The sequence below is a fragment of the Hyaena hyaena genome, unplaced genomic scaffold, assembly GCF_003009895.1.
Source record: "Hyaena hyaena isolate Hyena2069 unplaced genomic scaffold, ASM300989v1 scaffold_1, whole genome shotgun sequence".
Lineage (NCBI taxonomy): Eukaryota > Metazoa > Chordata > Mammalia > Carnivora > Hyaenidae > Hyaena > Hyaena hyaena.
Genome location: NW_024080633.1, coordinates 8,679,575 through 8,699,099, shown reverse-complemented (window position 1 = coordinate 8,699,099; position 19,525 = coordinate 8,679,575). Strand labels below are relative to the sequence as shown.

Sequence of the window (19,525 nt, the reverse complement as noted above, 5' to 3'; positions counted from 1 at the left end):
CCCGTTTAGTCCTTGTGGACTTTGTCGTCGTCGATCTGGCGCCATTACACCAGCGCTGCAGGAAACAGGAGCTGAGCGTGTGGCCGTCACGTGGGCCCCGCGCTGTGTCCCAGCCGCGAGGACACCTGGCAGGCACACAGCAGCCCAGGAAACGGGGGTTACGGGCAGGGGTGCGTCAGAGCCAGCGCGGGGAGGACGTGCCCGACCACAGCATCAGGGGCGCGTCCCGCATCCGCCACTGGCCCACCTCGGGCTGCGGTCATCCCTCCAGCTAGGCCAGCTTGCCCGTGCGTCTCCGCCCGTTGCAGCCAGAATAATCCAGATGTGTTGAGATGCAGATAATCACAGTGAGTTCATCGTGTCCATATTTGTGGGAAACAGATCGGTACAAGCAAAGCCTAAGACCCGGTGCCAGAAATAGAAGCACCTGCACCTCCTGGCCACCAGGCCTTCCCTGCTGCTGCTGCTGCTGCTGCCACTGCTGCAGGCCTGGGAGGGACAGCGTCTCAGGGCCAGCAGGCCTTCCCTGCTGCTGCTGCAGGCCTGGGAGGGACAGTCAGGGCCACCAGGCCTTCCCTCCTCCTGCTGCTGCTGCTGCTGCTACTGCTGCTGCTGCAGGCCTGGGAGGGACAGTGTCTCAGGGCCACCAGGCCTTCCCTCCTCCTGCTGCTGCTGCTGCTGCTGCTGCTGCTGCTGCTGCTGCGGGCAGGCCTGGGAGGGACAGTCAGGGCCAGCAGCAAGGCACTCAGAGTGTAAGGCGGGTGCTTGGTGACCCAGCTTTTCCCCAAGGCTCAGGCTTGGTGATGGTGGCAACGGCCCCAGGGCTGTCCCGGGAGCCATCGCAGGTGACAGAGCCCTGGATGCTGAGACCAGCGGAAACAGGTGGGGCAGCAGCAATGCTTGCTGGAGGGCACGTTGTTAGGGGCATGTGTTGGGCACAGCAGCTAGGAAGCCCCCCGCCCCCCCGCCCCTGGGACAGAGGAAGGCACAGCCCGTGTTCCTCGGCTGAGAAGCTGTGGCCCGGCCCCTCCCCAGCCCCCAGACGACCAGATGGTTGAACTGGAAACAGTCCCTCCCGTTTGAGAGCCTCATCCAGGTGAATAAATAGAACAGAGGAACACGGGGCCTCTGAACGGCTGTCTCAGCGTGCAGGGACCTGACAGGTGAGGTGTGAAGGAAGAGCACGTACGAGACATTTATTCTGCGAAGCAGGCAAGTCTCCGGCAGCACGTGCTCTGTCCTGAGAACTTTCAAGAAACAGTTTTCATGCTGCTTTGAAAGAGTTGAGTCAGTTTTTGCCCTTTTCTCCTCTGATCTCAAGTGAGACAGGCAAATGTTTCTTAAAGATGCAGATACACGATACGGCATTGAACTTTGTGCTAAAGGATGTGACATGGAGAAGAAAGCCCCCAGCACCAGGGCCAGGCGCTGGAGGAGCCCCGGCTCGGGTAAGCCGCATGGGCGCCCTCCAGTGGAGGGGGCCGCCCCAGGGGACAGGTGCCCGAGTCCCTGGTCGTCTGAGGATGGTCGGCGGCTCGAAACCACATCCAGCCTTTGCAGAACTGCCTGTGCAGGGACCAGATGGTGATTCGAAGTCCATCTTATCCATTCAAAAGAGAATAAACTGGGGCTGCCTGGGGGGCTCAGTCAGTTAGGTGTCTGGCTCTTGACCTCAGCTCAAGTCTTGATCTCAGGGTATTGAGTTGAGGCTCCAGGTTGGGCTCCTCCCTGGGCATGAAGCCTACTTAAAATAAATAAACAAAAACAAACTAGTAAGGGAAAAACTAATCTTAGAAATGAAAAACATCATAAACTTAGTCCAACTAAAGACAGAACAGACGCACATACTACTTGGAAGATTAAGGCACAGGATTCTTCCTGATGCCAGTGCAGAGGGAACAGAGAAGGAAAGTGTGAAATAGTGGGGGAAATCATCAAATCGAGGCCTGCTTTAGCTAAAGATTTGACTTCATGTTGAGAAAGTCTTCAAAGTCCAAACCCACAGAAGCGTATGTATCAGTGGCCTTCCCCCACGGTGACCGTGACTTCCTGAAAACTTTATGCTGCAGAACAGCAAAGCTAAGTGCTTGGCACACACCTCATGAGTCGTCCAGCACTCGGATAACTTTCTAGAACTTCCCTGAAGACACGGAGAGGTCTGAATAAAAGGGCTCACTGTGTGCTGGCCACAGGGATCACAGTATAAAGAGGGTAGCTCTCCCTGTGGTGAGTTGTCCTGGGTCTGTCGGCGCCCAGCAGGGACGGGGCCACACGGACAGATGGCATCCATGAGTCCGCACCGTGGTGCAGCGGAGCAGAGGCAGGTGGGAATCCGCAGCGAGAGGGTAACCGCAGAGGGAGGGGGGACTCGTGTAAGATGCAGGGAGAGCTTGGGCTGCTGGTCCGAAGGGGCGCGTGGGGGCTCGGCCTCCTCCAACCTGCCTCCCCTCGAGGGTGCTCAGGCCAGTCGGAGATCTAAACGTGGAGGAAACGTGTGCGAATTTGGGGCAATTCCAGAGAATGTGCTGACCAACAAAACCCTGAAGGTTAGGACAAATCTGCCCCTTTGCTCCCCGTCGGGGTGTCAGGTTCTGGTTCGTCCAGAGTCCCGACGCGCCGTCCGCCGTGAGCTCCCAGGAATCCCCCTCCCAGTGCCGAGATCAACCCCTGCGCGTCTAGTCGCCTTAGCTTTTGTAAGGCCGTCTTCAGTGTCAGCTCTGTGAACGTGCGGCCTGTGGGTCCAGCCGCCCCCATGTGGAGCTGATACAACAGAAGATTCTTTGCCTTTCTGTGGTGGTTGGGGGCAGACGCCCAACTTCTGCCCTGCCAGCCCCCGGGGGAGGGGCCTGCCACTCCTGGGGGTCTGTCCCCCGGGGCCTCGGGCATCCGGTGGCCCAAACACGCACCCCACCCCAGACCCCACATGAGGGGAAGGACGCCTGTGATGACACAGGACTGCAGGTAAGGGACTGAGGACGGGTGTGCCCGAGGGGCCACAAAGAGCCGGCACCAGTGACGGGCACTGGAGGGCAGCAGGGCACCGCTGAGCAGGCCCGCCTGAGGCCCACTGTCCGCCTGCTGGCGCCACGGCAGCCCCTCCCCCTCACGCCCATGCCAGGGCCAGAGCGTCTTACTGGGCACGAGATAGTGGAGTTTTTTGGCTTCTTGCGAAAGGAGCGAAGGTGAGGATTCCTTCCCTCCACCACCTCTAACCTTCCCGTTGCCACATGCTCGCGTCGGCCCTGCCCCGCGGCCCCCAGGAAGCCCTGGCTCGCACATGACTCTTTCCAGGATGTTTGTTCTGGTTCTCACACCCCCGGGCCTCACAGAAACAGGGACCGCCAAACTCACTTCCCTTTATCTGGGTCTAATCCAGCCTGTGTTCCAAATAGTTCCAAACCTTCAGGACCGTGGACTCTAGTCATTTCCAAAACAATAACTTTTGAAGGTGGTGGGGTCGGGAACCTTCAGAACAAATCCTACAGAGAACCCCATACATAAAAACAAGAGGAAGAGGTTACTGTGGAGGTGAGCACGCAGTCACTTCCCAAGGTCATTCTTTAACAGCTGCTGCCTACCTGACCCCACGCCCCCTTTCTCTCCCAGCTGAGGGAGGGGACAGCACCCTCACTAGACAGGCTCATATTGTCTGCCGACGTTGCCCTCCTAGTAATAGCTCAAATTTATGGAGCTGTTTTTTTTTTTTTTTAAGGATTTTTAAAAGTAACCTCTACCCCCAACATGGGGCTCAAACTCACAACCACGAGTTCAAGAGTCGCGTGCCCTGCTGAGGCAGCCGGGAGCCCTGTCTTGAGCTGTTTGAAATGCTGTGAAAGTTGTAAAATGTGGCCCCCCAGTGTTTCTGACACTCCTTTGAGAGAAGGGGTCTGTGCCCGTCCCCTTGCATCCAGGCCTGGGACAACATGGTTAATGCGCTGTGGCAGAGGTGACCCCCCCCCCCCCACCGCTTGCAGGAAAAGGCTAAGACACTAGCTCTCGGGGCCCAACCACACGCGGCGAGGAAGCCCCCAGCTGCCCAGGGCGGGGCCCACACGAGAGGAGCTGACCTCACCCCCTCACGAGCCTGTGGGCGCACCCCCTTAGGAGGGGGCCCCCCAGCCCCAGATGGGCCATCTCAGCCGCGCCTGGTAGTAATTGGTTGTGCAGCGTCCTTTGTAGAGTGTTATTCATAGGTGTTCTATGCATTCATACGTATTAACGATGCTAAAAATCATATATATAGATAAGCAAATGCGTAATTTTGCTCAATCCCCACGGTCACTCCTGGGGGAACCCCTGCTCACAGACGAGCCCACCTGCCCTGAGCCCCCCAGTCAGCAGTGGGGCCGAGGCCAGTTGTCGCCGAGCAGACGGTGCCAGAGCCGTCTGTGCATCTTCCGTGCCTGTGGGCCGCCCTCACCCCGGCACCTGAGGCACAGGCGCACAAAACCAGGGCTGTTTTCTGGGAGAGGAACGGGGCGGGGGGTGATTTCCCCACAGCACACCGGACGCCTGCTCAATCCAGAGCATGCGGGGGGCCTCGGGCTGCGGGCCCCAGTGCGTTGCTCTGTGCTGCCTTCCTGCTGCCCTTGGGTCCCATCTGTGTGTCACTAAGCAGCCCCCCTCACCCACACACACCCGTCGTGAGTCCCTGGTGTGATGGATGCTGAGCCAGCGTGGCCTCCGTTGCTTGGAGCCACCTGTGTCTTCCGGGGCTCGGAGGTGGGGGCGGCAGAGTCAGTGAGCTGCGGCAGACACACCGCGCCCCCCGTCCCCGGTGGGTGCCGGCCACTCAGCCAGTCCTTGCCGTCATCTGCGTTCCACCAGAGGCCGCCTGGGCGGTCTTGCAGACAGGCCCACACTCCGGCTCCTCCAGCGGGGCAGGACTCCTTCCTGTGAATGGACCCCTTTATTTAGTGTTCATAAATCACAAGGTTAAAATGGGAGCTGACGTGTGACCATGTAGTGTGGACACTTTCCACTTTGCATGGTTTGGAAGCAGGCCCCAAAGTGCTGAGTTCTGAGCAAAGTACACACCCCTCCCCTCCTCAGAGGGCAGATTCACTTACTTGTTCAGCCCTCAGAAGGACCCCACGAAGCTCGGACCGCTAGGTTCCCCGTCCCCAGGCACAGAGGGGAGGGCGGGGCAGGAGCCCGTCCCCTGGGGAAGCACTGCCGGGCCCCAGCAGGGCCCCAGGGCGACTGGAAGCCGAGGTGCCTCATGGAGACACAATAGAGGTGATTTGATGGTTGAGGAAGGTGCTGCTGAAGCCGTGCACACACACTGGCCCAGCCGTGTGTTCTCAGGCCAGTGCTCTCCCGCTGTGTCCCCTGAAGTTCCTCACCGGTAGTTGTTCACTGAGGCTGCACAGCAGGGCTGAGAGTGCTCCTCCCGTCACCCCTGCTGCACGGTGGGGAGGCTGAGGCTCACAGTCAGGAAGACGGGCATCGGGACTTGAACTCGGGCCCTCCGACTCCCACTCTCCCAACTACAACCTTCGCCTCTGCTTCGCAGGAGCCCTGGGGTCTGTGCGCCCGGGGACGTCTTCTGGAACCAACACTGTTGTTTCCGGACGGGTCTGCCGTGGTGGCTGCTTCCTCTCTCCACCTCTCCGAGGCTTATTTTATTAAATAAGCAGTAGCCTCACTTGTGTAATTAGGAAAAGACCACATTGATGTCGTTTGACCCTTTCCTCACCAAAGCCAGATGCCCCGTAACGCAGATCAGCGGGCCTGACTCATCAAAGTTGGGGTCATGAGGCACACTGGTCCTCGATCCGGTGAAATCAGTGAAATCGGTGGCCCGTGGGTTTACTGGGGGGCCGGCTGTTGTGCCAACACGACTCTGCGCGGCGGACGGCAGGTGGCGCTGCCGCCCCGTGGAGAACCCGTCAGGGGCCTGCTTCCTGCGGTGGGCGGTTCTGGAGGGAGGGTCCCCTGGCCTCTCCCCAGGGAAGGCGTCGCGGCGAGGACCCCTGGAAAGTTAACTGGAACCCACTGGCCTGTCTGCTGCCGCCTCGCCAGGCCTCCGACCGTTTGGACAGAGATGGCCCGGCAGTGCCTGCTGCACGCGAGCTGTGACCAGCCAGGGTGCCGCGGGGCCCAGCAGCGTGTGCTGATGTGTGGCTCTCCTCGGGGTTTTTCCCAACATGGACGCTTTCTTTCCCAAAAGTGTCCCCTTTTCAAAGGACATCTGAGGACCAGGGACACTTCCCTGTGGCCAGAAGGCCTGGACACGGGGGGACACATGGTCCCTGCACCCGCCACAGTGTGGTCGTTTTAATAAGATGCTCGGACAGGCTCGTCACCACTGTGCCTCCCCAGACCGCTGCCCCGAAGCCACGGGGGGTGGTCTACACCTGCCCTGCACAACCACGCAGGACGCCTGTGCTCTGAGAGCTGGCGCTGGCCCTCGCCGGCTGTGCGCGCACTGGGGGCTCTCCACCCCTGCTCGGGGCCCAGGGGGCCTGGCCTTGGTGGCACCGCCCCGCGACGTCAGCGCAGCCCCCGGCGCCCTGGCGCTGCAGACACGGCCCTGGTCTGTCAACCACGATGACCGCGGCATGTAGCCCCGGGCGAGGGCAGACACACAGGTGCTCAGTGTCGGTGGCTCTTCCTCTGTCACGCTTGCAGACATCCCCTGCCCATCCCCGGAGCACATGCGTCAACGTTGGGAAAGGCCTGTGGTTTGTTTCAGCCCCTCAAATCCATTCACGTCCCTTCATGAGCGGGTAAGGCTGGGTAAGCCCTGGCAAAGACCCCCCTGCTTGTAACAGCCCCGAGATCTGACATGTTGATGCCCAGAAGATTCTGGAAGCAGAGTGGAGAAGCGCAAGGGGCTCGAGGAAGTGAAGGGGGCTTCCGTGGGGGGTGTGGGGTGGAAACCCATGAAATTTAATTCTCCTACACCAGAAGGGAGCTGTGTGTCAGGGGTGTGAGCTGGGGCTGCTGGGCCATCTCCTCACCCCATCCTCATGACCACACCCCGGCCCCAGGCGCAGGGTGTTCAGAGCCCCAGCAGAGGCTGGTGACGGACCACACTTCACCTTGGCTGTTTTCACTAGGCCTGGTGGCGGAGGAAGGAGGGCGGCCAGGAGCCCTGGAGCACAGCACCTCAGGGACGCGGGTTCTGGGTCCGAGTGCCGAGCCCAGCCCTTGTCAGCAGCGTCTGGAGCAATCCCCGTGACCTGTTTCTGCTCCAGAAGGGCAGGAGTCGTCCTCGGGCCTCCCTGGGGGAAGCCCAAGAAGGACGGAGGTGACGTGTGTGTGTGTGTGTGTGTGTGTGTGTGTGTGTGTGTGTGTGTGTGAAGAGGCCTTGTTTGCCTGAGCCCCACTGCCGACCATCACCCGCGCTGGGGCTCAGAGCCGCCGCCGCCGGGCAGGAGGGGGCAGCAGAGGCCGCTCCGAGCCGACCTCACCGAGGCTTTTCTCGGAACCCAGAGAAGGCTGGAGACTAAGACTCGCACTCACCAGGCCCCCCTGGAAATCTGTGAAGACTGGATTCCTGGGTCCTGCCTCCAGGGGGTCAGATGGAGTGGCTGTCAGCACCCCACCCCCTGCGGTTTCAGCAGACGCCCGTGTTCCTGACGAGGGCAGTTCCACACCGAGAGTCACTGTCAGAATGAAGCCGTGGGGCTCAGGGGTCTTCCGGCCTGGAGGTCAGGTCCTCCCGGGGAGGCCAGCCGTCCCAGCGCACGTGCCAGAACATGGGGAGCGGCTCCCAAACGGAGCACAGGGGGACCCCCGCCCCCCATCTCTGGGAAGCAGGGTGAGACACGCGTGGGTGGTCAGGTCCCTCCCGTGCGGGTAGCACAGAGTACGTCATCCTGTCGTCCCCGAAGGCCACCAGCTCACCAACTGCTGCCCCCCAGGGTCACGAGGAGGGCTGAGGACGCGAGGCTGGGAGGCGGCGGCTCCCCGGGTGAGGTGGCGGCAGAGCAGGGACCCTGCTTTCTCCCTCACTCCCTCTGGGACGCCTGCTGGCTGGTGGGCGCCCGGAAGGCGGAGCAGCCAGGCCCTGGCCTACCTCTCCCCCCTTGTCCCCGCGTGTCCAGCCCCAAAGGGAAAAGAAAACTGGGAGAGGTGGGCTTTGGTGGGCCAGGCCCCTCCCCCATCAGAAGCACACACCTGAGTACCTTCAGGCCAGACGTGGGGCCACTCCCCCTGCAGAACCCTGGAGTGCCTGCGATTGTAATCCACAAACGGAAACCCTATGGGTTGATCCTTGCCACGCCCCCCCCGCCTCCAGATGCCTTATTACTGGGGGGTTCATATGCTTAGAGTCCAGGACAGCCTCCCCGAGGTGTGCTCAGAGGCTTTTGAATCCGTTCTACCTAGGAGGCCGTGTACTTACGAAGTGGGGGTGGCACCAGACTCAGAAACGCCTTTGCATTTCAAGCTCCTAATGTGCATATGCCGGCACGCTTTTGTGGGGGTGCACGGCTTTGTGGGGGCGCACAGCCGGAGCTCCGTGGCCCCTGTGCACCTCAGGGCTGAGATGGGCCCTGGGGAAGACACAAGCCAAGCAAGCCCGATCTGTGAGCTGCCGGTAGCCGCAGGGTGGCGTGTAATCTGGAACATGGCTCTGGAGACGGTTTTGCTTCAGTCTTTGGGCCCTTTCTGGGCCAAGCTTTCCTTGCCCGGGAAGGCTTTTCTCTCACCCCCAGGCCCCTGGTCAGACCGGGAGTCAGAGGCCAGGCCCCATCCTGGGGCTCCCTGGCTGGCTTTCCCGCACAGTCCCCTCTGCGAGCCTCCCACACAGCCGGGCGCTGGGGCACGGGAGCGCCAGGAGAGCCCGAAGAGACGCAGGTGCCATGGGGAGGTGAGCGGGGAGGCGAGCAGGAAGGAGCGCACCTCCGCCCCAGCCCCTGGCCCAGCACGGACGGACGCGGTCTCCAGCCCCAAGGGGCCACGCGAGCGGGCGCGGAGGCTGCAGGAGCCTGGGGGTGCGCCGGCCGGGCTGGCATTGGGTTTCCCCTAATCAACCCCACTTCCAAGAGCCTCGGTCCTAATTGGGGCGCAGTGTCCGCGGTGGTGCAGGAGGGAGGATGAGACCCGCTCTCGCCTGCGGAAGTTGCCTAGATGCGGAGCGCGCGTTCCTGCGCGGGAGGCCCCGGGGACTTTCTCTGGCTCGGCCTCATTTTCCTGGGCACCGGCTGGTGCCCCGGGGGCCTCCAGCCCAGGGGGCCGTGCCTTCTCCCCTCCCGCAGTGCAGGGCCAGGCTCCTGCGGGCCACGGAGACCCCGGACCCCCAGCGCTTCGGCCCCCCAGAGACCCCAGGGATGAAGTCGCTGGCCTTTTCCTGTAGCCTTTATCTCGTTTTTATAGACAGCGGTTAGTTTGGGACATTAATTGCCTGGGCGAGTTTGATAATTTTGATGTAACAGAGCACTGGAGAAATTACCCTCACGTCCAAAATGTCAAATTTGAGAAGAACCAGGTTCAGAGGCTCGCGACCCCACGACGGGCAGCAACTGCGGTGGGTCCCTGCATGGCCGCCGACAATGGGACTTTATTGTGTTTGTTTTCTTAGGCAGGGACTGCAGTGGGAAGACGGTGGTCAGCTGGAGACACAGGGTTTTAAATAGTGCCCCCCCCCCGCAGTGGCATTTGGGGGGCAATGTTCCTAAATGGAAATGTTTCTGTCACCTTGCTCTCCCTGCAATGACCCCTTTCTTGCTTAAATTTTACTCACTTCTCAGTTGGGGAAAACCAAGCGTAGATACCAAAAAACAAAACAAAACCAAAGCCCTACGAAAAACCTTAAAGTTGTTTCATAATTTATAACAGCCTGACTATGGGAACATTAAAGTCTGACACTCGAAGTTAAACTCTCATTGGTGGCAAAAAAAAAAAAAAAAGGTTAAAAAACAAAACCCGGCATTTCATAGATCTTCTTTTACAGATACGGTTTTCCCTGGGGGAAGAAAGGGTACACTTTTTCTTTCAACATTTGATTATTTCTTTAAAACGAGAAATGACATTTAGAGCAGCGGAGGGGCTCTTCTTAAAAAACAGAAGCCAAGAAAAATAGTTCCTCGTGTCCAGATTTCATTTCAATGTAAAGTGAAGGATGGAAAGAGGAGGAATAGAAAAAGAGAGACAGAGAAGAAAAAGGAAAAAAAAATGATCCCCCAAATTTTAAATACAAAACAAGCCTAGAGGTCCCAGGCTGGCTCCTGTGTATATTTTGGGGTTTGGAAGATATTCTACAATTCCAATCCCAATAAAATACTCATGCGATTTTATTTCTGGTTGATACAATGTTAAAAGGCCATGTACAAATGTTACACATTTTTATTTTTGTTCTTTTCTTAGGAAAAAAAATACACAAAAGGCAAAACATCCTCAAATTGTCATTTTATACAGTGCAGAAGGAAATTTAAAATACGTGTCACAAACGCTGCACCCCGCAGCCAAAATACTAAAAAAAGGGGGGGGTAGTCCTTCATTTTATATATATATTTATATAAACATATGGAAATTTGTCTTTACACAGATCGGACTTTGTTTCAAATTTACAATGGATCTCTTAAAAAAAAAAAAAAGAAAAATTCTACGCGGCAAATATTGCCAACAGAGTTACACCATTAATACTGATAAACGGAGGAGCCTATGCGGTGTTTCGATTATTAGGGAAAGAGAGTAGAATAAATAACAGGATGAGCCTTGCTATAGTTTAAAAAGTGCCTTAACCTTCCTGTGTCACCGCGATCCTGAATCAGGGCGCTCGGCGGCCTTCCCTGTCCCCGCACAGACGCAGCACAGTAGAGATCGCAGACTCCGTAGAGATCAGGAGACAGTGGGGTCTTGTGAGAAAAAACACCCGCCAAGAAAGTCCAACTGCAATTCGAAACAAAACCAAAAGGACCGGAGAGAAGGCAGAGAAGGGGGGGAGGGGGACGGGCGACCTGGGTCCAGGCCCCCCGTTGTCCGGTTTCCTTTTGTGCTGTGAACAGTGGCTTTAGAAATGCAAGCCCGCCCCGCACCGAGGTTCACCTGCGGTCGCCAGAGGCCTTCTGAGATGGGGAGGGGGGTGTGATTTCTTGCCCCCCCCCAACACGGCTCTGAGAGGAGATTAGCGTGTTCTGAGACATTCTTTCCAAAAATAAAAAAACCAAAAAAAAAAAAAAAACCCTTAGAAGTAAAAAGATAAATACTCAACCAAAAAATAAAAGTATTTGATAAGGATGGTCTCACACGTTTGCCTGTCTTCGGACTGCCCCCCCCCCCCCCCCGCTTTTGCCGCTGGAGGGAAGGCGGGGAGAGGCCTCCTCTGGTTTCTTGGTCGCATGTTAGGGTTTCCCCCAGCACAGCACCTTCTCAGCCGGCTTCAACTGGATCAAAAATAGATACTTATTTACCAACAGCGGCAGTCAGACCAGGCCCCACAGCCACCATTTGGTAATTTTTTGAGGGAGTGGGTGGAGGCGGTGCTGACCGCGGAGCTGGGTCCTTGCCTTGGGGATTCCTTTCCAAATAATCCGGGTAGGTAGGGGTCAGACCCTTGTCTTCTGCCTACGGCTATACCTCAAGGAGAGAGCAGTTTCTTGGGACGGGTTCCGGGTCCCCGTGCCAGGCCGCCCGTGCCCGGCAGGCCCCGTGGGCTGCGGCCTCACATCACGCAGGGCTTGATGTCTTGGTAGGTGACCTGCTGGTGGTAGTAGGAGCCGCTGCCGGCCGAGTGCATGGACGAGGGCGCCATGGTGTTGAAGGAGAAGACGAACTCTTTGCGGTCACACATGCCGGGTGACTGGGAGTGATACCTCGGGATGCCTGCGGAGGAGGGGCAGGAGAGCGGGGAGCACTGCGTTAGGGTCGCGAGGGCCGGAGCAGCACCGCCTCCAGGCTTGGGCGCAGGGGCCCGCGGCCTCTCTACGCCCCACCGAGGTGCCAGCGTCCCGCAGCTCTGGCCTCGGGCGGGTCCAGGCGGCCCCAGGTCTCAGGCCGGGCTCTGATCCAGCCGAGGGCCCCAGGACCCCGGTGGCGACCACTGCTCCCTGGGTGCCCGCCGCGTGGACCTACTCGGCCTCGGTCACCGAGTCCCGAAGGGGAAGGGGCGAGGGGGCCGGCAGGGGCCAGCACACGGCAAGGACAGCCTGGCCTCCAGCTCCAGGGCCGGCCTCAGGCCTGTGCCTGGCACTGGGGTACCGGCCTTCCAACCCCAAAGGCCGCGAGGCCCAAGTGCGGCGGCGATGGGGGGGGGCTTCTCCAGGGGAAGAGCCCCTTGGAGAACAGCCCCCTCCCCCCAGCCCGGCGAGGAGAGGCAGCCCGGGTGTGAAGCAGGGCGATCCCCTCCGGCCCCTCGAAGGGGCGGCCCTCCACCCTCCGGGCGGCTGACAGCAGAGCCCTAACCGGCCCTGCTCAGCTGCTCCGAGCCCGTTCCAGAACCGGGGGCCCCGGGGAGGCCGGGGGCGCCGGGAGGAGGCTGCCGGACAGAAACTGCTGTGCTGCGTCCTCCTCAGAGGGGTGAGGAGGAGGGTGTCTGGGGGACAGAAAGCCCAGATCCTCAGAAACAAAGAGTCTGAGGGGCCTGCACCTCTAACTCTTGGCCTGGGCCTGGCCGCAGCCCCTCTCTGCCTCTGTCACCACAAAATGTCCCCCAGCTGGACAGTCCCACAGCCAGGTCTGGATCCCCGCGGAGCACCCAGCCCAGGCAGCCCGGGGCCTAACTCTGCCTTTCAGCCCAGGCAGCGGCGTTCGGTGGCGACGACAGAGCCGGCGGGCCGGGCCGCCTCCCGCTCCGGCTCAGGGACTTGCTGAGGCGTGTGAGGGGCCCGAGCACCGAGGCCATGTGAAATACCGGGGTCTGGGTCTTTCTGGCGAGGACGGGGCCTGCTGGGCCAGGCTGGGGGCTCCCAGCAGCTGGGAGTTGGAACCGAAAACAACAATTATCGTCGTGGCCCAAATCGCCCTCACCCCTGTGCTCATCCCCTCAAAGTGGGGGAGGTGTGGCCAAGACGGGGCCTGGGGAGACACGACGGTCTCCCCGAAGCGCCCGGGCTGGCGCCCCGGAGCGGCCGGCTGCTGGGCTGCGCTGACCGCGGGAACCCCCAGGGCCAGGACGGCTGGCTCGGGGCTCCCCACTCACCTTGCAGCTCGGCCGGGGCGTTGTGGCTGTTCTGGTGTAGATACGGCTGGTCCAGGGAGTGCGCGGAGAGGCTGCCGGGCAGGGGGTTGGCCGTGGGGTTGCAGGGGGACAGAGGCTGCTGCTTGATGTAGGAGGCGCCGCTGCTGAGGCCCGCGGAGGCCGAGGGCGGCCAGGCGGCCGTGGAGCCCGAGTAGACGGCGTGCGGCTCCATGACCCCCCCGGCGGCCGCGGGCAGCAGCGGGGAGGCGGGCACGGAGCCGTCGTGGTGCGGGTACTCGCCGGCCGCCGCGCCGCCACAGCTGCCCATGTACGAGTGGCCGCCGTTGGCGGGCAGGTGTGGCACAGAGTGGCCGGGCAACGCCATGCCGTCCACGTTGCCCGGCAAGTGGCCGTTCATCATGCCCAGGCCCCCCTCCAGCGCCAGGCTGTTGGGCGGGCACGAGAGGCCGCCGGCCGAGCTCTGGAAGCCGTAGGCGTCCGGGAGGTGGTTGAAGCCGCCCAGCCCGTTCATCATGCTGTACATGGGCTTGAGCGCCTGGCATTTCCTTCGGAAGCCGCGCGGCCGCCGCCGAAAGGAGCCCTCCTCGAACATGAACTCGCTGGCCGGGTCGATGGTCCAGTAGTGGCCCTTGCCGGGCCGCCCGAGGCCCTTGGGCAGCTTGATGAAGCACTCGTTGAGCGAGAGGTTGTGGCGCACCGAGTTCTTCCAGCCCTGGTAGGAGCCGCGGAAGAAGGGGAAGCGGCTCTGCAGGAACTGGTAGATCTCGCTGAGCGTCAGGCGCTTGGTGGGCGAGCTCTGGATGGCCATGACGATGAGCGCGATGTACGAGTAGGGCGGCTTCTCCGGGCGCCGGATGCCGGCGTTGGTCTTCTTGGCCTTGGACGGGCCGGACGCCGCGGGGTCCATGGCCGCGCCGCCTCCCCCGCCGCCGCCTCCCCCGCCGCCGCCGCCGCCGTGCGGTGGCTGCTGCTTCTCGGGCGCCGAAGACATGGGGTGGCTGCTGCTGCCGCCGCCGCCGCTGCCGCCGCTGCTCTGCGCCGCGGACGAGCCGGGAGGAGGAGGAGGAGGAGGAGGAGGAAGAGGAGGGGGGGGAGGAGGGCGAGGGGGAGGGGGCTGCGCGCGCGGGGCTGGCTGCACCTCTGCCGTCATCCGCGGCCACTGCTCCGAGCGGGCCTCGGCGCGCCCTCCCCCGGCCGCCCGCCCGGCCTCCCCGAGGAGCCGCTGGATCCGCCGGCGGTTGGCGCGGAGCCCCCCTCTCTCCGGCTCCCTCCCCCCTCACCTCTCTCTCCTCCCTCTTTCCCTCGCGCCCTCCCACTGGGGAAGGAGGCGAGCGGAGGCCGAGGGCAGCCTCTTTGCAGCAGCCGCGGCAGAGGCCGCGAGGAAGCCCCCCCACCCAGCCAGGTTTTTTTTTGGGGGGGGGGGAGAGAGGAGGCGCCACCTCCGGGGCCAGCGGCCGTGCGCCCCCGCGGGGACCCGCACTCGGCCCCCCGCCACCCGTGGCGCAGGGCCCCACGACTCCAGCCAGGCCGCCCTCACTGCATCTTCTCTCCGCGGGGTCCCGGGCGCCGGCCTGAGACCCTCCGGGAGCCCCCTCCCCTCCCTGCCCCCCTCCGGGCCCCGCGCTGGTGGGCGCTTAAAGGGCCCCCACCCTCGCCGCCCGGAGGCCGCCGGCGGGACCGCCCCGCCTCCACCAACCTGGCGAGCAAGTGTTAATGCGCCCTCGGCCCCGCGGCTCGGCCCCGCCGCGCGCAGGCCCTCCGCCTTCCCGGCCCCGCCGCGCGGGCCCCCGGGGCCGGATCGCAGACCGCGGCGGCGGCGGCGGAGGCGGCGGGCACCAGGCCGGGGCCCCCCGGCCGGCGGGCGTCCGTTCCCGGGAGGGCCCGCCTACCGGCTCTCCCCGCCCCGGGAAGGACTGCGCTGCGCCCGGGACTTTTCGGACTCGCCCAGAAGCGCGCGAGCAGCCGGGCAGCCGCCGGAGCCGAGCGCGGGCGGAAAACGAAAGCGCAGGGCGGGTCGCGGCCGCTTTGTCTCAGGCGCCCCTGGCCGGGCGGGAGCGAGCAGGAACCGCCGTGCCTGCGGGGACCCGAACCGAGCGGGCTTTCCGGAAAGAGCGGCTCTGCTCATTCACTCATCCGTGCACTCGTGCACACGCATGCATGCGTTGGTGCACGTGCAGACCCGATAAATTGTGAAGATTTCAGACGTGCAAACTCACACTCCTTCGTGAGTGCTGCCCACTCAGGCACACACCTGGCTCAGGCGTGTGCGCGCCCCAAGCAATGCGCGCGCTCCCGCACACACACTCGGCCCGCAGGAGTGTAGATTCGCACCTACTGTCACTCACGTGTACGCTAGCCTCGTTCCAGTCTGAACCCGCGAGCTTCCGAGGGGACCCCCTCCCCCCCACACACAGACACACACACTGAAAATCCACCTATTTGGCCCCGCAGCGCCGGTGTCCCCCGCTTTTCAAGAACGGGTTCCGATTTCTCGTAGATGGTAAAGGCCCTGGCAGGAAGTTTATACGGCTCAACGTAAACACGTTCTGGGGGATTCTTTAATAATAATAGAGAATTCCGCGTGCGCGGGGGGAGTTGGCCTAACGCCCCTGTGGGTCGGCCTGCCGCCGCCGCGGGGCCTCTGACACTGCGCGCCAGGCCGGGTTCCGGAAAGCAGTGCGCGCGGGCGGGGAGCCCAGGCCGCGGCGGCCCCCTCGCGCCAGGCGGTCCGCCGCACGGGGCTCGCACGCACGCCTTCTCCCTCGCAGGACCCGGGTGTGGGCTGGGCCGGGGAAGGGGGGTGGCGCACCCGGCGCCGAGCGCGGGGCCGCGCAGGAGCGGGGCGCAGCACGGCCGGCGCGGACCCAGGTGAGTGCTGTTCGCGCGCGGACGGCGGGGCGCCCAGCCCAGCCTCTCCGGCCGCGGCCCGGGTGCGGCGGAGGGAGGTGAGGGCCGGTTTTTCGCGGGTCGGCGCGAGGAGCCCGGATGCCTTGCCCCGGCGGGGGCCGCGGCGAAAGACAGATGCCGCGCTCGGCGTGCGCCCGCCCCGCGGCGCTTTTCAAAGCCCCGCCGTCGTCTCGGGTTCCTCTGGCTTCCTTGTCCCCCGCTGTCCCCCCTCCTCGCTCAGACGCCTTCAGCCTCGCGGTAGACGCCTCCTCGTCGCCTTCGGGGCGCCTGGCACGTCCGTGCGAGGAGCTGGGGGCCGGCAGGCGGAACGTGCCCCGCGGTCGCCGCCTTCCCCGGGCCGAGTGGCACTCGCTGGAGACGAGAGGGTCGCCCTCCGCGCGCCGCGTTTCCGCCAGGCTCCCTGGCCTAGGGGAAGGTGTGTGGGACGTGACCGCGTTGTGTGCGGCCGTGTCTCCGCGCAGGTGGGCGCGCGGGCAGACCCCCACCCCCCGCTACACTCAGCCCAGCCAGCACCCACAGGCCACGGGTGCCATGAGCAGCCTGCACGGCCTCCGAGGACATCGTGGCATCCAGCACCCGTCGCGCAGCCCAGGCGCCGCAACCCGCTGTGCCAGCGCACGGGCCTGCCCTTCGCGTTCAGTGCACACAGCCCTGCGCGCGCGTTGGCCCGGCTCAGCCACCGCCCACCCGCCGTCCGTTCTCGGTTCGCGTTAGGGATTCTCTCTCGCCCTCTCTCCATCACATTTTCCCCCTTTTCTTCTCTCTCTCTCTCTCTCTCTCTCTCTCTCTCTCTCTCGGCCAAACGGCAGCCGCGGGCTAGGAGGCCCTGGCGGTGCCGGGAGGGACGTTCGGAGAAGGGGTCGTTCCCGCCAGCTGCTGGGAGCACATCTGGCATTCAGTAGAGAGGCCAGCGGGGGAGGCCGCCCCACTCCCCAGCCAGCTAGGGGTGCAGCGCGAACCCAGCTGCTTCCAGAAAGCGGTAATAATGCCTCCGTTTTGCTGACGGGGCGCCTTCAAAGAGGGGGCTCTACAGAACTTGAAATCGGGGGACTCTTTTTCCAGCAGCCTCTTCCCTTCCTGGGAGCTCTCCAGTGGGGAGGGGGCGCAGATGCTGTCTGGCTGACCCCGGCCGTCTGACCATTTCCTCCCTCCTGCATATCAAGGTGTTTCACCGGCTCCCCTGGGCGGCTCTGGGGTGTTTTGGGGTAGGGAAGCTTATGCCTTCCTGGGGAAGAAGTGTGGAGTTGGGGCCCCACCTGGCCCCCACTTACCTAACCTCAGGCTCTGACAGCAAACCAGACTTTGCAGGGAAAGGGCAGCAGTTATCTTGCCCCGGGAGAGGGGCCAGTGTCAGGATGCTCAGGAATGTGGCAGTTGGAGGCTCTCCCCAGCCCCTAATCTCCACCCAGGAGGGAGGCAAAGGTGGGGGTGTGAGAGGAAGGGCAGGGGAAATGAGCTCCCAGCATTGTAATTTGGGGGGGACCCCCCCTCAATTCTAGGGAAAACCACATCCCATAGCAAGGAAGGCTTTTCTGTATGCCTGGAGACGAGGCTCCCAACTCGGAGTTGTCGGAGGAGAAGCCTCGCTCGAGCTTGCATTCTGGGGTGGGGAAACTGAGGCCCACTAAGGACCTGGCCCAGAGCAGCCAGCACCGCCACAGGAACACCTCTCTATCTCTTCTCTCTGCCCCCCACGACAGACCATCATGGCACTTGACCCTCCCTCAGTCTCAGTGCAGGCCGAGAGTGGAGAGAATGAGTTTAGAAACGCATCCCAGGCGCGCGGGCACAGAGACCTGTTGGGAAACTGGTGATGATAAGAGAGTAGCAGCTGTCACAGACACAACGATGATAACGGGACTTCTCGACCGCAGCCCATGCCAGGTGCTCGTGTCCTTAACCTTTCTATGGGCTGTGAATCCCTTTGACGAACTATTGAAAACTGTATCCTATCCCCCGCCCGCCTCGGAAAGGCACACCATCGTTCCAGTGACATTCGTAGAATGGCTGCAGGATCTCACCGAACACCGGGAGCCTGCCCATGAACCCAGGACCTCCCACCCAGGAGCCAGGACCCAGCTTAAATGCCTCGGAGATATCTGTTTAATCTTCACAGAAGCCCCTACCAGGTCCCTATTATCCCTCTCTGTAGAGAGGCTTCCCCCGCCCCCCACCGGGTTATCCCAAGTCCTGGCTCCTCCGCAGAGCCCAGATGCAAATCCAGGCCTGACCACACAACCGGGAATGGGAATTAAGCCGCAGGCCCCAGGGTCTGCAGCGGAAGAGGCGGAGAGACCCTCTGTCGGAACACCGGGGATGGTCAGGGGCCAGATTCCAATCCAGCAGTCACCATGTGGGGATGTTGCCTAAGCTATTTGCGCCTTAGTTTCTTTTGGGGGGAGATCGTTGTTGGTTGGTCGGTTGGTTTTCTAACGGCTTTATTGACGGCTTGATTGTGATAGAACTGACACATAACATTGTGTAAATTTAAAGTGTTACAGTGTGTTGATTTGTTACATTTGTGTGTTGCAAAACGATCACTTGATGGTGTTAGTTGCGCTTCTATTCCGTCACATAGTTACCACTTCTCCTGTGTGGTGACAGCATTTAAGATATACTTTCTTAGCAACTACGTTGCAGTATTATTTTCAAATACGATACAATACTAGTAGCTATTATCACCATGCTGTGTGCCTTAGTTTTTTCATCTAAAAAGGGGGACAAATAACGGTTCCTGTTTCTCAGGGCTGCGGTGTGCACTGGGCAGTCATAGACATAGGCTGTCATAGTGAGAGACACAGAAGCCCCCAGGCCCACCTCACCGGCCGGGGGAGAAGATACAGACAGGGGTGAGGGCAGCATTTTGCTCTTAGCTTAAAGATCCATAAAGACACCCCTCGTTCATCCCAAATCAGATCTGCACCCCAGCTTTGGCCTCAGGAATCCTCAATGGGGGGGGTGTAAAAACAGACACGCCTGTCCCGTCTCCCACTCCCCAAGCCCAAGGTATTTTTACTGGCTAATTGCTTAAGTGAAGCCGCCCGCCCTGGTGGAGAGTGCGCCGTAACCCGAGCAGGGAACCAGATCCAGCTCGTTGAGCCGGGCCGGCCAAGCGGGAGGGGCGGGGGCGAAGGCGGCAGCCGACCACCCACCGAGAGGGCAGCCGCCCCGTCCCCCACCACCCCTGCTCTGCATTAGCGCGGGGCCGAGCCTCCCTCATCCCTGCTCCCTCGAACCCCTTCCAGATGAGGTCCAAAGGCGACACAAGGTAGGGCAGGCTGGGCCCCAGACCCGAGGTGGGCGCTGGGCAGTGAGGGAAGCTGCCTGGCCTGGGAGAATGAGTAGAGAGGCCGAGGGAGCCGAGGTGGGGGTAAAATGTGGCCCTGGGGCTGTGGGGAGAAACGTGAGGGGCAGGAGAGAGGGCATCCCCCCTTCCCTGGATTATAGGATGACTTGTGCACAAAATACATGGGACGTTTGTGCAGAATATTGTCTAGAGGAGGCAAAAAACTGCAGGAAATAGGGGCA

At 61.8% G+C, this 19,525-nt stretch overlaps 1 protein-coding gene across 1 annotated transcript; it reads right to left on the bottom strand.

The window, feature by feature from the left end:
* Positions 1–10,254: 10,254 nt before the first annotated feature.
* On the bottom strand, positions 10,255–14,130 carry FOXF1 (forkhead box F1). Its single transcript, XM_039225509.1, has 2 exons — positions 13,091–14,130; positions 10,255–11,775 (listed from the first exon to the last, which is right to left on the bottom strand). The coding sequence occupies exons 1-2, from the start codon at positions 14,079–14,081 to the stop codon at positions 11,615–11,617; spliced, it is 1,152 nt and encodes a 383-aa protein (XP_039081440.1). The 5' UTR covers positions 14,082–14,130; the 3' UTR covers positions 10,255–11,614.
* Between the last annotated feature and the right edge of the window lie 5,395 nt (positions 14,131–19,525).